General features: G+C 40.7%; 1 protein-coding gene across 4 annotated transcripts in view; it reads right to left on the bottom strand.

Annotated features, from left to right (window-relative positions):
* Positions 1-1,369: 1,369 nt before the first annotated feature.
* LOC135106340 (thyroid receptor-interacting protein 11-like) overlaps positions 1,370-22,959 on the bottom strand; it is a 70,864-nt gene continuing 49,274 nt past the window's right edge. For 3 of the 4 annotated variants that reach the window (XM_064015256.1, XM_064015258.1, XM_064015260.1), the window contains 17 exons: positions 19,896-19,940; positions 19,487-19,573; positions 18,899-19,028; positions 17,688-18,646; positions 17,354-17,506; positions 15,326-17,077; positions 14,915-15,094; positions 14,283-14,408; positions 13,945-14,138; positions 13,565-13,706; positions 13,032-13,157; positions 12,696-12,795; positions 9,974-10,033; positions 6,050-6,131; positions 5,548-5,773; positions 3,538-3,680; positions 1,370-3,005 (listed from right to left, as the gene is read on the bottom strand). In XM_064015256.1, the coding sequence (XP_063871326.1) occupies positions 2,819-3,005; positions 3,538-3,680; positions 5,548-5,773; positions 6,050-6,131; positions 9,974-10,033; positions 12,696-12,795; positions 13,032-13,157; positions 13,565-13,706; positions 13,945-14,138; positions 14,283-14,408; positions 14,915-15,094; positions 15,326-17,077; positions 17,354-17,506; positions 17,688-18,646; positions 18,899-19,028; positions 19,487-19,573; positions 19,896-19,940 (4,692 nt within the window). In that variant the 3' untranslated portion in view covers positions 1,370-2,818. The remainder of the gene's footprint in view (positions 3,006-3,537; positions 3,681-5,547; positions 5,774-6,049; positions 6,132-9,973; positions 10,034-12,695; positions 12,796-13,031; positions 13,158-13,564; positions 13,707-13,944; positions 14,139-14,282; positions 14,409-14,914; positions 15,095-15,325; positions 17,078-17,353; positions 17,507-17,687; positions 18,647-18,898; positions 19,029-19,486; positions 19,574-19,895; positions 19,941-22,959) is intronic. The other variant, XM_064015257.1, reaches the window with a different exon arrangement.

The raw sequence follows: 22,959 nt of genomic DNA, 5'->3' as shown, positions 1-22,959 counted from the left end.
ATATATATATATATATATATATATATATATATATATATATATATATATATATATATATATATATATATAGAGAGAGAGAGAGAGAGAGAGAGAGAGAGAGAGAGAGAGAGAGAGAGAGAGAGAGAGAGAGAGAGAGAGAGAGAGAGAGAGAGAGAGAGAGAGAGAGAGAGAGAGAGAGAGGTGTTTGGGATTTAGTGCCATTATTAAATAACATTAATAAATTAATAAATATTAATTAATTAATAAATAACACAAACAGTAGTGGACCAAGCACTGAACCTTGTGGAACTCTGCCAGTAACTTGTTTCCAACCTGATGTTTCACCATTCACTGTGACTCTTGTTTTCTTCCTCTTAAAAAATCAGCTTTCCAATCCAATATATTCCCACTTATTCCATAGCTTTTTACTTTGATCAAGTCTTTTGTGTGGAGCTATATCAAAGGCTTTCATAAAGTCACAGTAAATTATGTTAATGGGTTTTTGTTTTTGTCTATGTATAAAACAGCTATCTGTGCCTTGGTTCTTGTTTTAGAGTTGACAGATCATCAGAATAGTTTTAGGTTGTCTTTCAAATTCATAGCTATGTCCTCCTTGTTTTTTATGGCATTTCTTGTTTCCCATCTGACTTGGTTATTTAATCTCTTGCATTCTGTTTCTATTTTGTGGTAACTACTGTCCAAATGTATCCTTGTGTTTTCTTTCATATCCTTCATTATGCTCCACAGTCTCTGGTTCCTTTGCACTTTTGACTTGAACTTTTTGGACATCAGTAGGTTTTTGTTAGTTCTGTTCCTAGATATTCCTTGGGATATTCTTTTGGGGTACACATTCATCAATAGTTTCTTTTAGTTTAATGGACAGCTTCCTCTACATCCCTTCCACAGAAAGATCCTGTGGCAGAAAAGGTTCCAGTCCAACATTAGTTGTTCTTTCATAAGTTTGTAGTTAGGTTTCTTGTATAAATGTCTGTTTTATCTTTTTTTAATTTATCTTTTGGTAAACGACATTATCCACCACAGGCTCAGAGGTGAACAAGACAGAGATGACCACTGAGGCTACATGCAGCTGTGGTGTGTCTTCAACTTTGCTTTTATGTACTCTCTCTCTCTCTCCCACACACACATGCTTTTAAGACCAAACTGGATAGATATGGAGACAGGATACTATGAGATTACTCCTCTCGTAAACCACAACTAGGTAAATAAATACACACACACACACACACACACACACACACACTTCTTGGGCGGGTGTTGGAAGCATTTGCCCATTACTGGACAGGCTCCTGTTAACCCCAAGGTGTTGAGTAAAACAACACGTTCATTACATTTTTTTTTTTTATTCTTGAATGATAATTAAGCAAAAGGATCTATAAAATCTTGTATTTACAAGCTGATGAGACAACAAGTGATGACCACCCAAATAAAAAAATAAAATAAAGAATGAATATTTGGCATAAACATGATGGTGACCTGTTACAATCACTCCTAAATGCCATCAACTCATTCATACCGTGTGTTAGATCTATTCTTCACCAAATACACCATTTACAATTCATCCCTCACTAACCAGGACACAAGAACACACAACAACAGCCTGAGTTAAATTTATAGGGAACAATTTATATTGTAGTATAGGCGACTTGTGTCACCTGTGTATCTGTACATGTAGAGTCTGCTCAACTAATGTATGTTTGTGAGCAGAAATATCACATCCTACTATGAAATATCACATCATTTAAATGTTAGTTGAATGTTAGTTGAAAACATCAACCTGTTCATTTTTCGGCTTGTATTCTACTCGTATTTATCAAGTCACAGTGGCACACCTACCAAAAGGAAGCACACAGTATTGTTTGGTGCACTCGGTTAATTGTTGGCACTAAATTCTGCAACTTGATGACATCAGTATGCATGTCTGCTAAACTACGCCTGCAACTAACATTTTAACTTTTTCCTCCCCATGTGGCAGACCACCTCTGCCATGTTGTGGTTCAGTGCTGACGATGAATAGAACAGTTATTTTGAATTTTGTGTAAGATTTATACATAGTTTTTAATGACGTTGCTGTTATTGGCTCATGATTCTGTTTTGAATTTTGTGTTAGATTTACATACATATTTTTTAATGACATTGCTGTTATTGGCTCATGAAAGAGTGTGAGAATATTAGTAGAGCTTGGTAGATGTATTTCCTCTACTGATTTGTGAGGAATTGGTGGCTTTGCACTGTGGTAGTCTGGAATGATGTAATTAAGCTACCTGCCCCAGCCTGTTATTTTTATAAGCTTAAAAAAATATATATGAATAAATAATAATGAAAATAAAGCAGATATGCGTATTAAAGAAAAGCCTCCATTTGGTAGTGCATTCATAGCCACTTATTGAGAAGTACCAGTTCATGAATGTCTAGGCTCTCACCCATCGCTGATCTCACACTGTTTCTGCCACTGCTAGTCAAGTAATGGAATGTCATAAAAAATGTTATGTGATAGAAAAATATTTTATTTGTTTTTCCTCAACTACCAATACCATTATAAAAAACTTATTTTCATCACCATACAGCTTTGGCTTTTGTGAGGATAGTATTTATTAACTGAACTGTACAAAACATTATTGTCCATCTCACTTATTTAGCATAAGGCAGATTCTTTCATAAAATAAACTCAACACGTAAACTGACTACCCCAGTGAGTGACCCAATGCCATTGACTATTAAAGTTTTTAAGTGAGCTGTTTGTTGGCATTTTCATCTGATTTGCCTGCATCTGGTGTTAGGAGGTTAGTGAGGTACTTGTTAGTAGATACAGGAGTCAGTCCTATTGGAGCACTGCCAGGAGGGAGAGGAGAAGGTGCAGCCAGAGTTGAGGGAGTGTGATGTTGTTGAGGTGCAAAGGATGGGAGTGTGGGGGGTGTGGAGGCTGCAGCAAGGAGAGGTGAAGAGTTGCGTGGACTTTGGTCACCGTCAGGCACTTGGGTGTCCCCACTGCTGATGAATGGGTTAATCTGAAACAGAACATGTCAGGTTTTAACAAGCCATGTCATTCACTGCAATCTATGAATTACCACTTTTAATTTTTATTTATTTATCTTTTAAGCTGCACAACTTACTATGTAAACATGTGTGTAAAATTTTCCTTTTTTGGCTTAATGTCTGGTTTCCTTAGTTTATCAGGGCTAGAGCAGTGCCTCCTAACAAAGGACTTTACCCTGAGTGATGCCCTTCCTACCCTCGGACCATGGCCAGGATTTGAACCTGTGTGCTTGAGAGGACCTCTCGGCCCCCAAAGTGCATCCAGTCCCATTACACCATGGCGACCCCATTAATAAACTATTTTAAATAATGAAGTGAAACATTTCACAAACAGTTTATTTTTAAATAAACTAATGCATTGAGATAGGTACCTATAAGTGGATGTGACTGATGTATTGCCTATGGGAGGACATTATGGGTTATGGAGGGTGGATAGGAAAATGAGAGGAATATACAGTGTATAAGTTTCTCTGTTATTAAAGACAATGTTTCTACATAGCTTACCTTATTGGCAGCCTGAGCCTTAGCCTGTGCCTTCTTTTCTGCCTTCTCAGTTGTCTGCTGAGCCATCTGTACAGCTGGCAGGCGAGGCTGTGGCCGGGGTTTGACTCATCTTCTAGGAACCTGATGAAGGCCTGTGACAGCGACTGGTGGATAACAAGACATTGTGATTAAATTCCTAAGTAATAATTGCAATTTGTGTCTAGAATGTAAACAAAAACATTCATGATTACATTACCTATTTCTATAACAAGTTAAAATTATAAAAAAAAAAAATTTAATTTCTAATTTGATTTTTTATTTTCAGAAAAGGCTCTCAGATAGAAAGCAAGAGTACCCAAGGGATTTGCTGTTATCACAGCAGCAGAATGTTATCAGACAAACAGAGCTCTTAATTCAGTGGTGCTTTTGTTTGTAGGGTATATTAACAACTCTGGGAGTGCTGTATCACTGCTCAAGGGGACTATTTTGTGGTGGATGGTGCTCAAACAGTAAGTACTTTCTTGTATATGGGCTAGTCTTGGGAGCTTTTGATGCAATCTTGGCTGTGGGAGCAAAGAGTGGTAGACTTTTTACTTACATATTTTTGAACCTATCATGGGTTTACCAAAGGGTCAGTTCAGTAACAGTCAATGCATCTAGCTGTTACAGCAGTGAGTTGCAGTATTAGGTATTTCAACTCAACGTGGTTTTGCACAAGGGTCAGTTCACTAACGTAATCAATGCATCTAGCTGTTGTATTAGTGAGTTGTGTGTGGCCAGCTAACATGTCTATTAGGTATTTTGCCTGTGTATTCACAATGGAAAAACTGCACAGAAAAATCACTACTGTATTGCAATACTAGACATCTTGCCAAATGCTTTGACAAAGGGGTGTGGATAACCTTTTGTCCTCTGCAGCTTTTTGAGTAATGCATACGTATATTTCCACATGTAAATTCCATGTGCTGTCTGAGACACACAAGTTAAGGCTAACACAGTGAGAGTGACTGAGTGTTACAAGTTAAGACCTGGTGCTAAGGAAGTGTGTCAGCAAACTGACAAAATCAATTTATAACAGATACGCCACTGGGTTTCTAAATTTAAGTTTTGTGAGAGTGAGAGAGACCACACCACAAACATGGTGGAGGGATGGCTTCCCAAGATAAATGGTAGGACTTTGGCTCGCATAGGGCATCAGATGGAGGAAAATACCACCATTACAGCAAGACAGTTAATGGAAAAGAATGCTATGCTTCTCCAGGATGTCAAGTGTTTGTGGCGGGTTATCTCATACTCTCCTGCATCCTTAAGAAACTTAAGTGACCAAGGTGATGTATTGTAACAACTATTTACATCAGCTTGCTAACATATTTCCTGAGCACTGAGCCTTAACTTGTAACACTAAATCACTCATTATATTAGCCTCACTGGTGTATGTCACAGATACAATGGAAAATTTGCACATGGGAATAAGTGGGTGTTACTCAAAGCAGCAGAAGAGATAAGGGCAGAGGCACTTGATAAGAAAGCACACTTCTGGCAAGCATAAATAAGAACTGCCCATTTTTGTCGATCAAGGCAATGAGTGAGATCTCTGGCATTGCCATCTAGTAGTAATTTTTCCTGAGCCCATGAAATAATTATTACTCCCACTTTGGATACAAAACAGCCAGTTTTTAGTCACAAAATAATTTCTCACTTGACTGCTCTCTTCCTTATCTCCAGCTTAAGTTTTTATTTTTTAATCTACCACTTCCATTCTTACCCTTTCACCCACCACAACTGACACCACATGTACCACAACTGACACCACATGTATCATCAGCTTATCCATATACAGTATTCTTAGATATCTATGCATTATTCTATCTTCACCTCACCAATTTTTACCTTCACTGAATTCATATCACTTTATGGGTTATGCTGGTGCTTTTTTCCTGTTGCCCAAGCCCAAATTTTTTAAAGATTCTGTTTACATTGCAATAAAACTGGTGACATCTAGGGTATAGTAGTTTTCCTGTTGGTACCTACCGTATGATCCAACACATCCACCTTGGAGGTAACCCGCACATTACTGGCTGGAGGGGCTAGGAAGTTTGCAATAGAGGACAGCCAAGAGGTGCCTTGAGTGTCCAGACCTGTTCGTGACCGCTCCTCTGTTGAAAAGTCCAATACCTCTGCGATGATCCTCAAGACTTCTTGTCGTTTGTCAACAGGAGTGGCAAAGTATCCAACCAGAAGGTTACGTAAGAGAGGTCTGTGGGCATCCAAGAGCGACGCCATCAATAAAATACTTTGTGCCAAGTAGGCTGATTTTATGGGCTGGCAGCAGGCTACATTCATATGTACAACTGAGAAAAATCAATTAGGAATGCACAGATGTATATATACTAAATTACCACCACCAACTAAGTGTCAGTTACTACAGCTCTTTAACAATATCTTGAGAATTGCTTTTGTTTTACTTTATGATGGTTAGAAAATGTTTAATATTTTGAAAATGTACAAATCCAAGGCAATAACGATTACTTACTTCTCCACTTTGCCCTCGGAAGAATTCTTAAGGCAAGACACCTCATCTCGGGCCCTTTTTGCCACCTCCTCCTGCGATGACACTGTTCAGAGCACAAAAGGCAATTAGTGACAGAAGGTGGCAGTAAAGTTTCATTACATCAAAGTAACTGTCAGGCACTAACATTTTATGCGTCTGCTGTGGAAAGGTTGTATGGTCAGAAAATTTCAGTATGACATTTGAATTTTCAGTCAATTTTATTCACCTATGATAATTCCCTTTTTGTCATGAAGTCTCAATATTAAGATTAATAATTTTTAACTCTTAAAAAATGAATCAGCTCTGCAAAGAGAATTGTAATGAGACATGTCACAAGATAGACAATGATAAAGTGGTTTCACAACAGTAGTGTTTAAAAATACATTTGTAAGTGTACTAAGGGAGTAAAAATTTACAATATATTAAACTATTCCTCTAAAAGTTTTTGCCATAAACTACACTTAAGCAAAGAGATGAATCATTCAAGATTTCATATTGAGATCAGAAGTATATATTATTATTACATCACACCCATATTTAAGTAAAAATTATTAAAATTAGTCAACATTATTTCCAACACAAGGCAAACTTGTCTAGTCTTAATTTGACAAATAAACTCCGTAAATGGAAGCCATAAATTGTTTCCCTCAAACAGAAAGGTTCATGATCAGCATGCTTGAATTTCAACTGGTATATGGCTATTTGTTACAAGCCCAGCTGAGGCAGTATACACACCTTGCTTGCCCTCATTTTCAACATTCTAAGAAAGGCGCAAGAATTATTGAGGCCTATTATCACTATGACATCCTTTAGATGAACCACATATACTGGAGGGCAGGCGATACCAGGACACCTACACATGGAAGCACATGTTTTATATAAAAATGTCTTTCAATGTGTACATATACGGTTAGACTAGTGAGAATCCATTTACTAAGTTCAAACATACTGACCATGAGCTGTGTGAAAGTTATTACTTTAAAATAACTTCAACTTAATGTGACCAACTTACAAAATAATTTATAACTTGGAGGGAAAAAAAAAAAAAATGTTATAGGTGTATTCATTTGCTAATACTATTCAAACACATTAATTTTATTACATGTTTCTGGCTTCCTTGACTATTGCACTCCACCTTTATGGCATCCTTAACATTAAGAGATCCACTTCACTGCAATACATGAAATATAATATCTACCATGCACATCTGGTTGACTGAATTTAAGCTCATATATCATAAAGACTATGATCAACTAGCACACTGAGTAACATTTCATGAAAGAATACAGAGTTCAGACTCATCCCTACACATGGCCATTTCAAATAAAAATATAAATTTATAATTAAAGGCATCAACTGAAGCAAGCAGGTATGGATTGAGGGTCAAAATGTGGCAGAAAATTCTTGAAAACTTTTCAGGCATAAACAAAATAATATAAATAGACACTGTAGGTCAAGGACAGCTGGTGGGAGGCAGACGGTGCAGGCAGCAGGGCGGGTATTACACAGCCACTGGTTCCCATGCACACACCAGTACCTGATGTAATACTCACCCCTCCGTCCTGCCTAACCTGGCATGCCAAAGATGCTGGCACGTTTGCTTGCCAACCTGGCCCATCCCTCTCTGGCCAGCCTTGGGTTTGGGGTGGCTGCAGTTGGCTGGTGAGCACAGCTATGAGGCACTAGAGAGCTACCATGCTACTAGGGTAAGCATGGGGCAGCTGCAGTAGGTTACCATGCTTGCATTTGTAGGATCATAATTGTATTTTTAACATTTTGTAATGGCTACTCACATTTTGTAGGAAAATAATAAAAATGAAATAAATTAATAAAAGAAAAAGAAAATGAATTTCAAAGTCTTGGCAGTAAGATTCTAGAATATCCAAACGTGCATGGAGAGAGAGAGAGAGAGAGAGAGAGAGAGAGAGAGAGAGAGAGAGAGAGAGAGAGAGAGAGAGAGAGAGAGAGAGAGAGAGAGAGAGAGAGAGAGAGAGAGAGAGAGAGAGAGAGAGAGAGATAAATTAAATAAAAATAAAATAAAAAAACACACACTTAACAAAATCTCTCTTTTGATCAAAGCTGCAAGAACCATTTTAAAGGCACACTGAATTTCACAAAAATAAATTAATACCAATAATAATAATAATAATAATAATAATAATAATAATAATAATAATTAGTTCATGCACTATGGTAGTGTCATTCTGTCCCCTTGAGTCACATAACAAAGGGCCACACTAACACTGAAAACATTACAGCTGTAACTCAAAACGAACGAAAGACAGTTCACCAAAGATGTCCAACACTTTAATCTAGGAAATTCAATGTCAGAGAAACAAAGTCCAGCTATTGCCTATGAATCCCTTGCAAGATGGGAGGTGGACTGAACTCAACCTAGTCACACAGCACATGCCACTATGTCACATACCACTAAGTCTGCAAGCATTTTTTTTTAATTTTAATTTGTCACCATCACATGCTTTACAAAATGCATTGCTTCCATGCTTAGCCTTATATCAAAACAGCAAATTTTAAATAAACCAGCAACCTTGGGAGACATGCATCACAACACACAAACCTTAAGTTACCTCCAGTCCCTGCCACATACTGAGGAAAAGTGCACACACACATACATGCACACATTGTGGTCCCTGAGAGAGAGAGAGAGAGAGAGAGAGAGAGAGAGAGAGAGAGAGAGAGAGAGAGAGAGAGAGAGAGAGAGAGAGAGAGAGAGAGAGAGAGAGAGAGAGAGAGAGAGAGAGAGAGAGAGAGAGAGAGAGAGAGAGAGAGAGAGAGAGAGAGAGAGAGAGAGAGAGAGAGAGAGAGAGAGAGAGAGAGAGTTGCAACTAAGATACTGCCAGATGGAAAAAAAACTTACTCATAAGAGGAAAAGCTGAACTACCAATATTTCAAGGCAAAAGAGAAAGGAGCTTCATAGCAATATACAGATTAGTGAATGGGAAGAATCATATAGAACATACCTACTGCAGGAATAAGAAATTAGATATCTGAGGAAACGATATTTGAAATGGCAGATGTCTGACCAACAAAAATACCTATATTACACCTGTACAAGTATGGATATCTGGACTGGATTAGATATAATAGCAGTGAGAGGAGTGTACATCAAGATAAGGGAAGCTTGGATTAATATAGATGACCACCTGCACACACAGGCACACACATTCTTCACAATGCTCAAATAGTTTGGAAGAGAGTTACTTGATTAAGGTTTGTTCTCACTTAAACTATTCACACCAAAAGTTGGAAAATATGTACACACTATTTACATTTGAATAAAGGGAGATTGATGATAATATAATTATAACATCTTAGAGGATTGGAACAGAATTGAGACAGCTTTGCTGTAACATTAACTTTTGTAGCAAATTCACAAATGAAATAGGTACACAGCATAAAGTTAAGTAGGTTACACCTACATTATTTTTTTATGCATTGCAATGACACCAGAAAGGCAAAATGTAGAAGTCTTCCTGTAGAATGTTGTTTTAGTGATTGCTGGAGGTAACTAATATTCCCTTGGTTACTAAAAATATCCACAGAAAACCATATTTGCTATGTGGCACAAAGTTGAATGTGATAAATAAACAGCCAAAAACTGACCAACTGAGATAATTTATTTAAGCGAAGATCCTTGAATCTGATCACTGCTTCATTAAGATAACACAGAGGCAAATGATGCTGAATACATTTATGTATCTTCTCAATTAGTCAATTTCTCTAAAAAGTTATTTATTAGTTTCTCAAATAACACAGACCTTAAACCTTCATTCCAAAGCAAGACATGCAGTATTGTAAGTGCCATGCAGTGCAATCTATAGTGAGTGTGCTCACAGGCACTGGGTGAGAAGATGGTGGTGTGCAGGCCTGTTCGTGCAATCTCACCTGGTAGTCTGAGATCTGGAGGCTCCTCAGCTTTACCTTGTGAGATTACACCAGCAAGGCCTAGAACGTGCATCAGGGTGGTCAGTGGTTACTTGCAGAAGATAGAGCTGTGAAGGTGTGTTATTACAAGAATGTTTTACATTACATGTCACTAGAGTCACTTATGCCACGATTACCTTGCACATCAAGTCTTTCTGATATTTAATGCAGAGTGCACCATGGAAATAGGTTTTGGTTTGCCTTGCCAAACATTAAGCACCTTGAGAAAAGTAAGCAGAGAGCTTGTTGAGTTATGGAGGTTAAGGCTACATTGCATAATTTGCACACCACACATTAACGCATAATCTCTCCTTGTGTTAGTATTCCTAAAAGACCCACACATCAGATGCAGCATGTACGCACAATTAGCACACACTGATAATTTATATGAAAAAAAAACAAAAAAATATATAAAAATAAATAAATAAAATAAATAAATAAAATAACAATAATAATAAATAAATAAATAAATAAACAAAATGAATAAATAAAATAATAGTAAAAATAAAAAAAATAAGAAGTGTCTGGAGAGAGATCAAAATAAGGAGGGTGACTTTTGGTATAGCAAGGGAATGCAAATCTCTTCCCTCAAAAAAAAAAAAAAAAAAAAAAAAAAAAAAAATCCTGTACACTTTCCTGAAGGTGGAGGATGCAAAACACAAGACTGACTGAGGCCAGGCATCAATGTAGTCATGCATATTATGTTTGTCAACAAACATTATCATTGACACATGTCCCATTTCAGTTACCTACACAATGGAAAATAGATGGAACAAAATCTGAAACAGCTGCCAGGTAAATGGACAAATAAGCACATGCAAATGCATTTGTACATGCACAAACACATGGATATGTACCTATATATACCCACCTCTCCCACATACAAAAAAATATGGAACAATAAGCTGAGATATAACACTATTATGTCTGTCTGTTTGTCTGCTTATCTTTCAACCACCATAAAGCCATCAAGGAGGTTTCAGTGTTTCCATCTCCACATCCAAGAAATCTCTTTTTTCCCTTTAAAGTTTCTCATTTTGCTTAATCTACATTCAATTTCTATAAACTTGCTTCCTTTACCTTCCTAAGTTTTTGTGCATTGACGAATCATGCTTCAGTCTTTCCTTTGTTCATCTGCAGCTTTCTAAGGTTGGCCAAGTCTATTTTATACCAACACAAATAAAACTTTTGCAGGGGTATTTTAAGAGATGAGTGATAAAAATACAGAAACTGATTACTTATAATGTAATATACAATATTTCATGTAATTAAAACATGTTTGATATTGTAGCTTACACAAATAAATCTGTTCCCAGTGACATAGATATTAACTTAATACCTATTTCTGAGCAGACCACTTACATACGACAACTCTCAAAATGGAGCACCTATTTCAACTACTCTAGACAGGTTAGTTCAAGTTCTCACGTCACCAAGTGTAAGAAGTTGCTCACAGAACCTTCTGTTAAGTCACAGTGAGGGGAAAGCACTACTCAATATTTTCAACTAACAGGTAGAAAGCACTGACAGCAACTGTTGGATGGGTTTAAGCCAGACAATGAAAAATAAAAAGAAACAAGAAAATAAAAATTATACTTGAAGCACAATAAAATAATCAATGGCACAAAAAAGAAAAAATATACAGAATGCAACCAAATAAATCATTAAAACAAGCAAGCGTGCATCCCCCACAATGGAGCGATGGACCAAATAAACCATAACGTGAGTGTGGAGGAGGAGAGGTTGAGCGTGAGGGTGCTGGGTGGTGCAGGTGAGGTGAGGGAGGAGGTGTGAGCTACCACAGGGCCTCCTGCTAGCAGAGGGTCACAACAGCTCAACTTAATACCAGTTGGAAATTTGGGACACACTTTGTGCACAACCCAAATTTACCAGCTGATATTTAGTCGTTCTGCGTTATCCTGGTCCCTCCCGGGTCTCCTCGCAGCGGCCAACCAATCACCATTATAGCCATTGAGAAGCGAGCGACCAGTGCCAGCCTGACCCATGCCCTCCCAGGAAGCCCAGCCCGATGGTCACCAGGAAGCCACCAACCACCATGCTCTTGTCTTAGCAAATCACTTTCACATAAATGGCTTCAGTAAGTTACACATTCTTGGAGTTCAGCAAAAATTCCTGATGTATGTATATGTAGGATACATGCATAAATGAACAGCTTACATTACAAATTACAGGATCAAGGCTTGGTAACACTTTGTATAAGTAATATTTCTAGAGCCACTAAACTATAGTGGGTTTCAGAAATGCTCATTCAGGTATTGTTATTATAACTGGGAAGGTCATGCTACTGATAATGGTCAAAGCCTTCTTTACTCTTCATAGGTATTTAACTTAAAGCTCTAACTACTGCACTGTGGTCACATTTGAAAAATTAAAGTACACCAGCTGTTCTAGCTTTAAAATAATTTACTTAAAAGAATTAATCTGCAACTACACCATGCACTAAACCACAACCATTCTAATGGAGCAAATGAGGCCATTTCCAGGTGTGCAAATACAAGTACACACTCACATACATGCAGATATGCATGCGCACGTGCACGCAAGCACGCACACAGATACACACACACACACACACACACACACACACACACACTCAACCACTCATTCTGCTTGAGTTCACCAGCACACAGTGCAAACAAGAATGAGCAACACAAGTTCTTACCTTGGGCCTTGAGGGCAACAATCATCTGTTCTTTCTTGGCTAGCTGGTCCCCTAGCCTGGAAGCAGCTGCCAGGCCTCCCTGTGCCTCTGCAAGCTGACTCTACCACCACAAGTAAATGATACAACATTTGTAAACATGCTGTTCTGTTTCTCTTACATATTCCTTCACGTATCATTAGTTATTTTCTGCGAACATGGGATGATATTCAAGCAATGAAACAAGTTCTAGTTAAATACTTTTCATGGATGTGTTATTTCTTATCAAGATTAGAAAGACTACCAAATAGTTTTGGAAATCTGCCAAGATGTAAAAAAGTGTACAAGAAAAAATCTTACCTTGAGGGCACTGAGTTGGGCACCAAGTGAAATGGTTTTCTCCTGCTCGTCCTCCAGTTTCCGTCTCGTTCGTTCTGTTGCCTCAGCAATCTCCCTTGCCTGATTCTTCTGAAAGTCTTGGAGTACCTGTAAAGAGTAAAAAAGAAAAAATAAAAAAAAAGAAAAAATCTTGTATCTCTTGTTTACATACTGTATATTTCACTTTCAAAACTTTTCTCTCTGTACTATCCAGCCATCATGTGAGATTTGCTCCACTAATGGGATTGCATCTGTTCACACAAGATGCTAATCCATCAATGGGTGTCTTTGCAAAGAGCAGTGTTTTGGGAATCCTGTCACAGGATCATTAATCGCTACAAATATAAACAATAAATCTTTCTGGTTCATGGATGCATGACTTGCAAAAGATTCTCATGTTCTTTTACATGATCACAACAAAAAGTCATAAATGAAACTGTGACATTTGGTCTTTACTTATTAAACAATAAAATAACTTCACATTTAAGAGGTGTGTGCAAGATTATGTTCCAGACCTGCTGTAAGGTTTCCAGTGAGTGCTGGTGCTGTTCTGCTGCCTCCTCTGCTGCATGGAGGCGCAGCACTGCATCATCCCTCTTTGCTGAGATCTCTTGCAGCTGCTCCTGAAGTGCCTCCACCTGCACACTTGCTCGTTGGCTGCAAGCATCAAAGAAACACTTAAGCCTTCCATTCTGACCAACAGCTAACTCAAACCATTGATCATTGAATTATAATCTGATCATGGTGCAGTGTGTCACATCTTAAGTATTGTATCTACAAAATTCTAATTTTTATGAGAATATTTATGAGAAGTACTGTCTTGAGGAAAACTAAAAAATTGCTGATACAGCAATGGAGACCTTTCTCTCTCCCATTCCTGTGTTGCCTTCCTCACCTTGTTGAATTCAAGAGACTGGAGTGACTGTTGAGTTTCTCTTCCATCTTGGCGAGGGTAGAGCGTAGGGTGGCCTCCCGCTCCTCCCCTTTCAGGGCCTCTGCTGTGTACGATTCCTCCACTGTCACCAAGTGTTGACGCAGCCGCTCACATTCACCAGCCAAGCGACTCTCTCTTTCCTTGATGTTATTCAGCTATGTGGGCAAAAGGTTTCCAGTATTAGCCACTGATTTTTATGATGACCTATAAGTAACTGTGAGCCTTTCATGCTTTATGGGTCAGCTATACTAATAAATCAAGCAAAGGACGATTCACTTTACTCCTTAACCTCTTCTTACCTCTTTGCTCTGATCTTGGTATTGAGTGTTGAAGTGAGAATTAGCAACCCTCAGTTGATCCCGTTCCTGCTCCAATGTGGTGAACTTGGCTCGCAGGGAGTCAAATTCCTTTCGCAAACTGCTGAGCTGAGATGCACACAAGAAGAGATGATGAAAACATCTTTAATAAGTAGAGAATAGTGCATACTGAATGATAAGGCAAGTACTGGAGGAGATTTTAAGTTAGACACCAATGATAAACTAAACAAATATAGTATACATTTTTAAAACACTTCAGTAAGTGCAATGATAAAAATAGTAATAAGATCATTAGATAAATGAGATTTGAAAGTGAAAGTTGAAAATATAAAGATGCTGATAACATCAGTATTATCAGAGTCTGGATAAAATTGTGTCAGAAGATAGTGGCATGCAAGAGATTATGTATGAACTGCTTCAGGAGTGGGGAAAAGTAAAATCAGGTCTGAAGGAGAGAGAGAGAGAGAGAGAGAGAGAGAGAGAGAGAGAGAGAGAGAGAGAGAGAGAGAGAGAGAGAGAGAGAGAGAGAGAGAGAGAGAGAGAGAGAGAGAGAGAGAGAGAGAGAGAGAAAATAATGTAATCTTTAGATTATTCACTTCCTGATCTGAACTTACCTCTGTTTTCTGTATGATTCCTTCAGCAGCATTTTTCTGCAGCTCACTCTGTGTTTTGCTGAGGGCATGGAGCTCCTCCCGCAGGCTGGCCACAAGACTGCGATTCTCTGCTAGGGCTCCTTCACTCTCCTTCAGCTGAGATGCAAGGGCAGCTTTCTCCTCAGTGTGCTGCTGGGTAGTCTGAAGGCAAACAAACAATGAAAATCCTAATGCCATAAATAATATTCAGTCTGTAAAATAAACTTTTTATTTAAAAGTGAAGGTTTGCCAAACAGACCTTCCTCAAACCTGTAAAGCTTCATGACAAAAGCAGTATATACAGCAGAACATTTAAACAGTTGTGGAAAACTGTAAACTAAAAAATCATTGACAATCCCAAATCTCAGACCATGAAGAGGATAATTACTGTACCTGTGTCAGCACCTGAGAGAGGCGCTGGATCTCATTGTGGTAGGAAAGGCTCTCCTGGTGCTTGTGTGTTATGGTGGCAATCATTTGTTCCCTCTCTGCCTTTAGGATTCCCAGTTCCCTCAGGGCAGTCTCTTGTCCTACATGCAGCTCCTCCATTTCAAGTCTTTTTCTTTCCTTTTCTTGAAGCAATGCATTTTTTTCTTCCAGCAGCTGTGCATTTTCTGTCCTCAATTTCTGTTCTTGTTGGATTATTGTCTCTGTGTGTGATAATTGTGTTGATTGTTGTTTTTCTTGCATTTTCAATTCTTCTAATTCTTTTTCAAGGCTATTTACTTGCAAAGAAAGTGCTGAAATCTTTGCCTCTTTCTCCATAATATCATGATTCTTTTTAGCTGCCTCTTCAGACACATCTTGTATTGCCTTTTCTTCAGAGGTGACTTTTGCCCTTGCCTCCTCCAGTTCCCTCGTTAAAATATGAGCCAGATCTTCCTTCTCTTGACTTACATGTTGAGCTTTATTGAGTTCTTCTCTCAAATGCTCCAATTCTGTGTTTCTTTGGTAAAGAAGACCTTTATCTTCAGCCTGTTTATGCTTTAACATTTCTATTTCATTTCGCAGAACTTGTGCACTATTTTCTAAAGTTTTTATGTTTGCACATTTTTCTTCCAAAGTTTTTTGTAACTGAGCAGCTTCTGCTGCACTTTTTGTCAGATGTTCTTTGGTAAGACTGAGCTCTTTATCTTTTTCATATAGTTTTGTTGATGTCTCTGCTTCTTTTTCAGAATTCATCTTATAAGTTTCTAATTCAGACTGTAGATTAGCAATTTTCTCAGACATTTCTTTAGCTTTTTCTTCTTTTTCTTCAAGGGTCTTTACTAGTGTGGTGTGCTTGTCCTGGATGATTTGACGAGTCCTGTCAATGTTGTTGCTGGCATCCTCAACTTCAAAAATTCCTGCAATTTGCTGTAACATCTGGGACAGTGCATCCACTTTATCCTCCTTGTAGATGAGCTGAGACTTCACTGTGTTGAGCTCCTCCTGCAAGGTGACCACCAGGGACTTGTTCTGGTCCCCAAAAGTTTCCCTAAGTGTGTCCTTAAGACCATCAATCTCATTCTCCAACATCCTGATGGTGGCGTCTCGCTCCTCCAATACTTTGTACTGAGACACCAGCTGTTGCCCAATGGAGTTTCGCTCATGCTTAAGGATACTTAGCTCTACCTGAACACTCTGATGGTGTTCCCCTTGGGTACTGAGCTGCTCCTTGAGTGTGTCTCTCTCATCCTGGAGAGTTACTGTTGTAAGATCAAGTTCTTGTGCCAAGGTTTCCAACTGCATCTCAAGACTTTTTTTCTCATTCCTCAGCGCTGCTGCTTCAGTTTCTAAGTTAGCCAAGTTCCCAGCACGTCCCTCCATCTGCTGCAGTTGGCCATGCAGCTGATCTCGCTCTGCACGCATGCTGGCTGCCTCGGTCTCTAAGTTCCTCCGAGCCTCAGACAAAGCCTCCACCTGAGCACGCAGGGCCTCTATTTCATTGGATCTTTCCAGTTCAGGGGGTTCCCTTGGCTGCTCTTCTCTTACTTCAACACTTTCCTTCACCTGCTCTCCCTCAGCTTCTCCTTCAGCCCCTCCTTCAGCTTCTTCCTCAATTGTGGGTAGACCACGGCTACTTCCTTCAGGTGGAGGCCGCACCCCCTTTTGGACCTCCTCAAGCTGATCCCTCAGGTCCTCACACTCCCTCTCTAACTCAGCCTGAGGATGAGAGAAAACCAATCCTTAACTGATCTCCAAACGTGTTTTCAAACCTCTCTGCATCTTGTTATTCTGCTAGCTGTTAGTATGAATATTTCATAAGGGACCTGTCATTAGAAAAGAGGCAAATATGTGGTAAGTTCCTACACAACTAGGAATCTTCAAAACTGTATCAAACGAACTCTGTTAATAACAATATAAAATCTAAGCACATCTGTGAGAAAAGGTGTATGTGATATACAGCACAACAATCAGTAATCACACCACAAAACTCACCCGGGAAAGTTCTGCCTCACCCAGGAGGTCATTCTTTTCCCTCAACTCCTGTGAGAGAGTGGACACGTGCCGTTCCAGCGTGTCTCGCTGCCAAACTGAGTCCCGCAGCAGCTCCACCAGCCTGTGCACTCCAGCCTTCACTGTCTTGGGTGCCTGTAGAGGCAAGATATCTTAAACTCCTTCCTCTAGTGTGCTTTGATGTGTTATCTCCAGCATGGTAGGTAGCTGGCAAGGATTAGAATACTATAGTTCTTGCAAAAAACAACAATATAAATACCATATATTCTCCTTTGTCTTTTATCCCCCCCCCTCTCTCTCTCTCTCTCTCTCTCACCTCTTGGTTGTGATGGGCCAGTGCCTTCTTCACTTCCTCCATCTCCTCTGTTTGCGACCTGTCCACTGCAGTCAAGTCACTCTCAGCTTGTTTCACTTTCATGTCAAGTTCTGTGATCCTTGTGTTGGATATTGTCAGCTCCTGAGCCTTTGCCTGCAGTTCAGATTCCAAGATCTCTGTGCGAGCTTTAGCATCCTCCAGTGACTGTCGACATTTCTGTAGCTCTTGTTCTACTAGGCACTTTGCAGCTTCTGTGATATTAATTCGTTCTTGTAAGGAATCCTTCTCTTGTGAAGATTCTAGAATTGTCTGGGTATCAGCCACAGTCAGATTGAGGTTGGCCACCTCCTGCATCAAGCTGGCAACCTGTTTCTCCAGGTGCACTACCTTGGTCTCGGCTACTTTTCGCTTTTCTTCTGAATTATTGTTTGATTCTCTTAAACTTTCTTCTGATGATCTCAACTTTTGTACCTCAGTATTCATATTTTCTAGGGTTGTCTTTAGTTCTGCATTAGATCTTGTTTCCTCCTCATAGCTGATCTGTAAACTTTGAAGTTCTGCAAGAACTGATTTTTTCTCCTCCAGGTCTGAGCACTGTGAGATTTCCTTTTCCCTAAGAGATTGGAGATCCTCTTCAGGTTTCTGTAATCTGGCATTTTCTTGCTTCATTACCTGAAACTCTTTCTCAAGTTTCTCTGCAAGGGTAGTTTTTTCACTTAATTGACCTTTCAAGTCACTGAGCTCCTCACTGTATGCCTCAAGTTGTTTCTTCAGAGTAGACTGAGCAGTCTCCTCACTGAGTCTCAGTGCAGTCAGCTCAGCCAGAAGGCTTTCTGTTTCCTGCTGTGTCTTCTTCTGGTCCACCTGTGCCTGGGAAAGTGCCTCTGCCACCTCCTGCTGAGCTGTCCTCAGGGCCTGAGCCTCTTCTAGAGCTTCCTTCTTCTTTTTCAGAATTTGTTCTGAAATAAAATGATGGGCCATAATTTCGACCGACACCAACGATCTGCATGAAGGTTACAAAGTATACATGACAATGCTCATTCATCAATAAGCCACAAAGGATATCCTGTTCATCACAAATTAGGCACAAAGCAAAGCAGATTTCTGTTACAATGTGCATACATGTATTTCTGTTCCTCATTTCTTTTTCCCTTAATTTCTACTTCCACAGCAGTGTCTCCTGAAGGGGATGCCAGTGCCTGTGCCCTCACCTACAACCTGCTGGTGCTGCGTGTCCAACTCCTCCAGACTTTTCTCGTTTTGTTCATTTTCCTTCTGCAGAGCCGCACACCTCTCATTCAAGGAGGCAACCTGCGCCTCCAACCCTGCTGCTGCATCTGCCTGTTAAATAAAAAGTTTTCTGTAAATAATTCATACACTGGATGACTGAGTGGGGAGAATTATCTATGTACCATGTTCCAGTTTTCCCGAGATCTGAACACAAGCTATTTATCAGGAACAGCATCATAATTGTGGATAATTACACGTGTCTCGTATTGTGCCGCGTGACGGGGAGTTGGGGGTGATGATGCAACATTGGTGGGGGAGGGGGCATTGCATTGTGTGAAGGACAGTATTGCGTGCGAGGAAAAGTGATATTTTGTAAGGATTGAGTGTGGAGAATACTGAGTGTGCTGGTGAGGACGGTGTGAGCCCGTGTGCAGAGTGTGGTGGGGAGGTGTGTGGAGGAAGGCTGGAGCGGTGGTGTGTGGAGTTGCGTGGTATGGTGGTGTGTGGAAGGGATAAGTGGAGTGATGCGTGTGTGGAAGAGATGAATGCAGTGCTTTCCATACAATTACCTTGGGTGTGAGGTGCTGCAGCCGGGCCTGGAGGTCAGCAAGGGCGGCCTGCAGCTTGTCCCTCTCCTGCTCCAGCGCGCGGCATCGCTGGGTACGGAAATACCAATACGTTCACAAGCAGCATGCATCACACAACACAGTAAATTTAACACACGCACTCTACTGCCTGTGCTTCTCTTATACCTGGCTGTGTGTGACTCAACAGGTGTTTCTTATTAAGATATGAACACCACGTAAATGAAAGTGACCGACAGCTTGAGGAGAGAGTAAAGCAACGTTACATGTTCTCTTTGGTTTACGTCATGTATGTATTAGTGATGGTGCAAGTCACGGTGTGCTTCACTGAGACGCCCCACAGAGCGGGTGGCGACGCGGGGGAGGTGCGTCTGTACGTGTGTCTGTGTCTCACCTGAGCTGCCGCGTCCTGGTCCGCATTCGTCGCGCCATCCGTCCTCTGCAACACAACCCTGAATTTAGCACCTTGCGGGACACACACACACACACACACACACACACACACACACACACACACACACACACACACACACACTTTCACAAACTCTAGTCTTGACACACACACACACACACACACAGTTCGCCAGCAGCGTGATGCACCTTTGAATCCTAAGCGACACGGTGGCGGAGCCTTGACGCGAAGCACGAAGCCCGGCGGAGAGTCACAACCACACGGGGGCCTGCCACACACCCTCCCCGAGGCCGTCACGTGCTACACCACTGTTTCACCCACACCCAAATGACACCCCGCCCAGCACACACTGAACAAGCCTCGTGCCAGCAAGCACCACTGTGGACCGAGTAGCACCGCGGCACAGCACTCAATACGCTGGAAGCCGAGCGCGGACCGGCACCCAACCCGGCCCGTGTCTGGTGGCTGACTGGTGTATGCAGCGTACACGTCACACATTTACAATGGCCAGGAAAAGGAAGGGTGGGGCGCAGGTGGGGGGTGAGGGAGGGCGGGAGGGAGCCAGTGTGAACGGTAAAGCGTGGGGGGAAGGGAGATAGTGAAGGGGGAGAGAGATAACAGGGGAGGAGAGGGTAGGGTAGAAGGTAAGGGGGATAATGAGCGCTACTGGGGACGAGGGTGATAATGTTGGTGGTATAATGCGGGAGGAAGTAAAAATAGAGCATGCAACAGAGAGAGAGAGAGAGAGAGAGAGAGAGAGAGAGAGAGAGAGAGAGAGAGAGAGAGAGAGAGAGAGAGAGAGAGAGAGAGAGAGACTGGAATACATAAGCTCGACATTTACGAATCCCTGTACCCCAAAACACTCGGGGAAAAAAAAATAAAAAAAGCGGGACACTGCGAGGCGTGTGTCCGAGTGTGCGTTGGGGGGGAGATACACTGCCGGGGAGATGCAGAAGGTGGGGGGTGAAGGCAATAACAAGCTGAAGTACTCTTTATAGCGTATGTTTGATGGGAGACGCGGAGACTAAAGAGACAGGAACATTTCCCCATACATAAATTTTGAGCAAACAAGCGAACAAACTAACCAAGGTGGCTGGGAGAGAGAGAGAGAGAGAGAGAGAGAGAGAGAGAGAGAGAGAGAGAGAGAGAGAGAGAGAGAGAGAGAGAGAGAGAGAGAGAGGAGATAAGAAGAGGGAGAGGGAGGGAAAGAGTTGAGAAAATTTGCAAAACAACGAACTAACTAATTAAGATGACAGGGGAAAAGGAATAAGAGAGGAAAGGAAAGAAAAGGAAAGGAAAGGAAAGGAAAGGAAAGGAGAGGAGAGAGGAGGAGATACGAAGGGGGAGAGGATAAGAAAGAGGCGGAATAATTAATAACAGTTGTTCCACTATTCCAGGGTCCCTGCATCACCTCTTTCCTATTCTCTCTCTCTCCTTCAACACTTCCCTCTCTTCCCCGCTCGTAAATAAAGCAGAAGTAAATGTTGTGTGCTGGATCCCTTCATATAGCGTAACGTACATGTCCTAACTTGCCTGAAGGGACTTGCTCAATCCTAGAACTGGTCTAAGGAACTGGGTGTGACATGCAGACGTTTGGGAACTGAGGGAAAATTTATAAAGCACTGATATAGGTTAAGGGGAACTGAACGAAAGCAAATGACAATACCGTAACGTCTTCATATACTTATATTTACTTTTCGTCTGCATTTGTCTCGTTTCATGCACCGAAGTTCCGCGTCACACAATTTTCCATCTTTTCTTAACAGGGTGCCGTGTCGGAAGCCTCTACAAAGTAACAGGAAATACTTATACGTGGAATTTGTAAGATAATCTGATATACTTTACGCAACATCCAAGACTCAGTAACGGCACCTGTTGTAATTATATGATGATACAACCAATGATAGCAGGAGAGGAACACTTACGAGCCTTGGGGAATGCTGGTAGGGATGCACGAAAACGAGCACTGAACTATTACTACTACTATTATTGCTGCCACCACCGCCACCACCGCCATCACCACCACTACCATTTTTTTGAATCATTATTACTCTTCAAAATTTTTTATCTATCTCTCATTAACGCTTGCTCTTAAAAATCCTCCTTGGACAGTGTATAACATCCTATCCCTTTATTACTGAACGTATAATACAGAGATACAGACTACTTTCGAATGCCGCAAAGATGGTGAGGTTGATTTTTCTCAATGATGATGGGAATTTGCTGTCAAACTATCACCGGAATAATGAAAACACCCTTGAAAACCACAACAACTTCCACTGGAGCCTGAAGGAGAGGTAGTCGGGATGATAGGCTAAAATAGATGAGAATAAGGAACGAGTTCCTATACGTCACACCTGAAAAAAATGATGATATACACAATACACGTACTGCATATGTAACGCAAACACCTGTGGTACACCTTTAACCTACGCACTATTGCAACACCTGGGTTTACCTGAAGCTGCAATACCATACATGGTACCCCCATAGACAACACTCACAACACAAGCTGCCTACAAAATACCGCTCTCTTAATCCCTTCAGTAAAACAGCCTTAGTACAATTTTAGTCTCGATATTACCAGAGAAATTGAAGTTTACGATATTTTTTTGGTAATGGAAGAAGTCAAGAATCATCTAAACGTGACTCATGTGCTGTGATTGCATCTATATTTAAGCTGCTCTGACTAACAACTGGTGACTATGAAGTTTCGGCAATGAGTTATGAACATAAGCGCGAACACACACTCACTCACCACACACACACACACACACACACACACACACACACACACACACACACACACACACACACACACACACACACACTCAAGGAGGAAAAAAAGGGGGGGGAGTGTTGGGGGGAGTAAGTGGGAGGTGCAAGTAGTGAAGACAACACGTGGCCAGTTCCTGTGTACACGTGGCAGTTACAATCACTAATCTACAACACAACCTGCAACACAATTACACAACCTATACCGTACACTTGATAAGACAACACGCACGCATACATATACATCACCCTTAATCACGCCACCACCTTT

The sequence above is a fragment of the Scylla paramamosain genome, chromosome 13 (assembly GCF_035594125.1).
Source record: "Scylla paramamosain isolate STU-SP2022 chromosome 13, ASM3559412v1, whole genome shotgun sequence".
NCBI classification, from domain to species: domain Eukaryota; kingdom Metazoa; phylum Arthropoda; class Malacostraca; order Decapoda; family Portunidae; genus Scylla; species Scylla paramamosain.
Note: the sequence above shows the minus strand (reverse complement) of the source record. Positions and strands in the feature narration are given on the sequence as shown.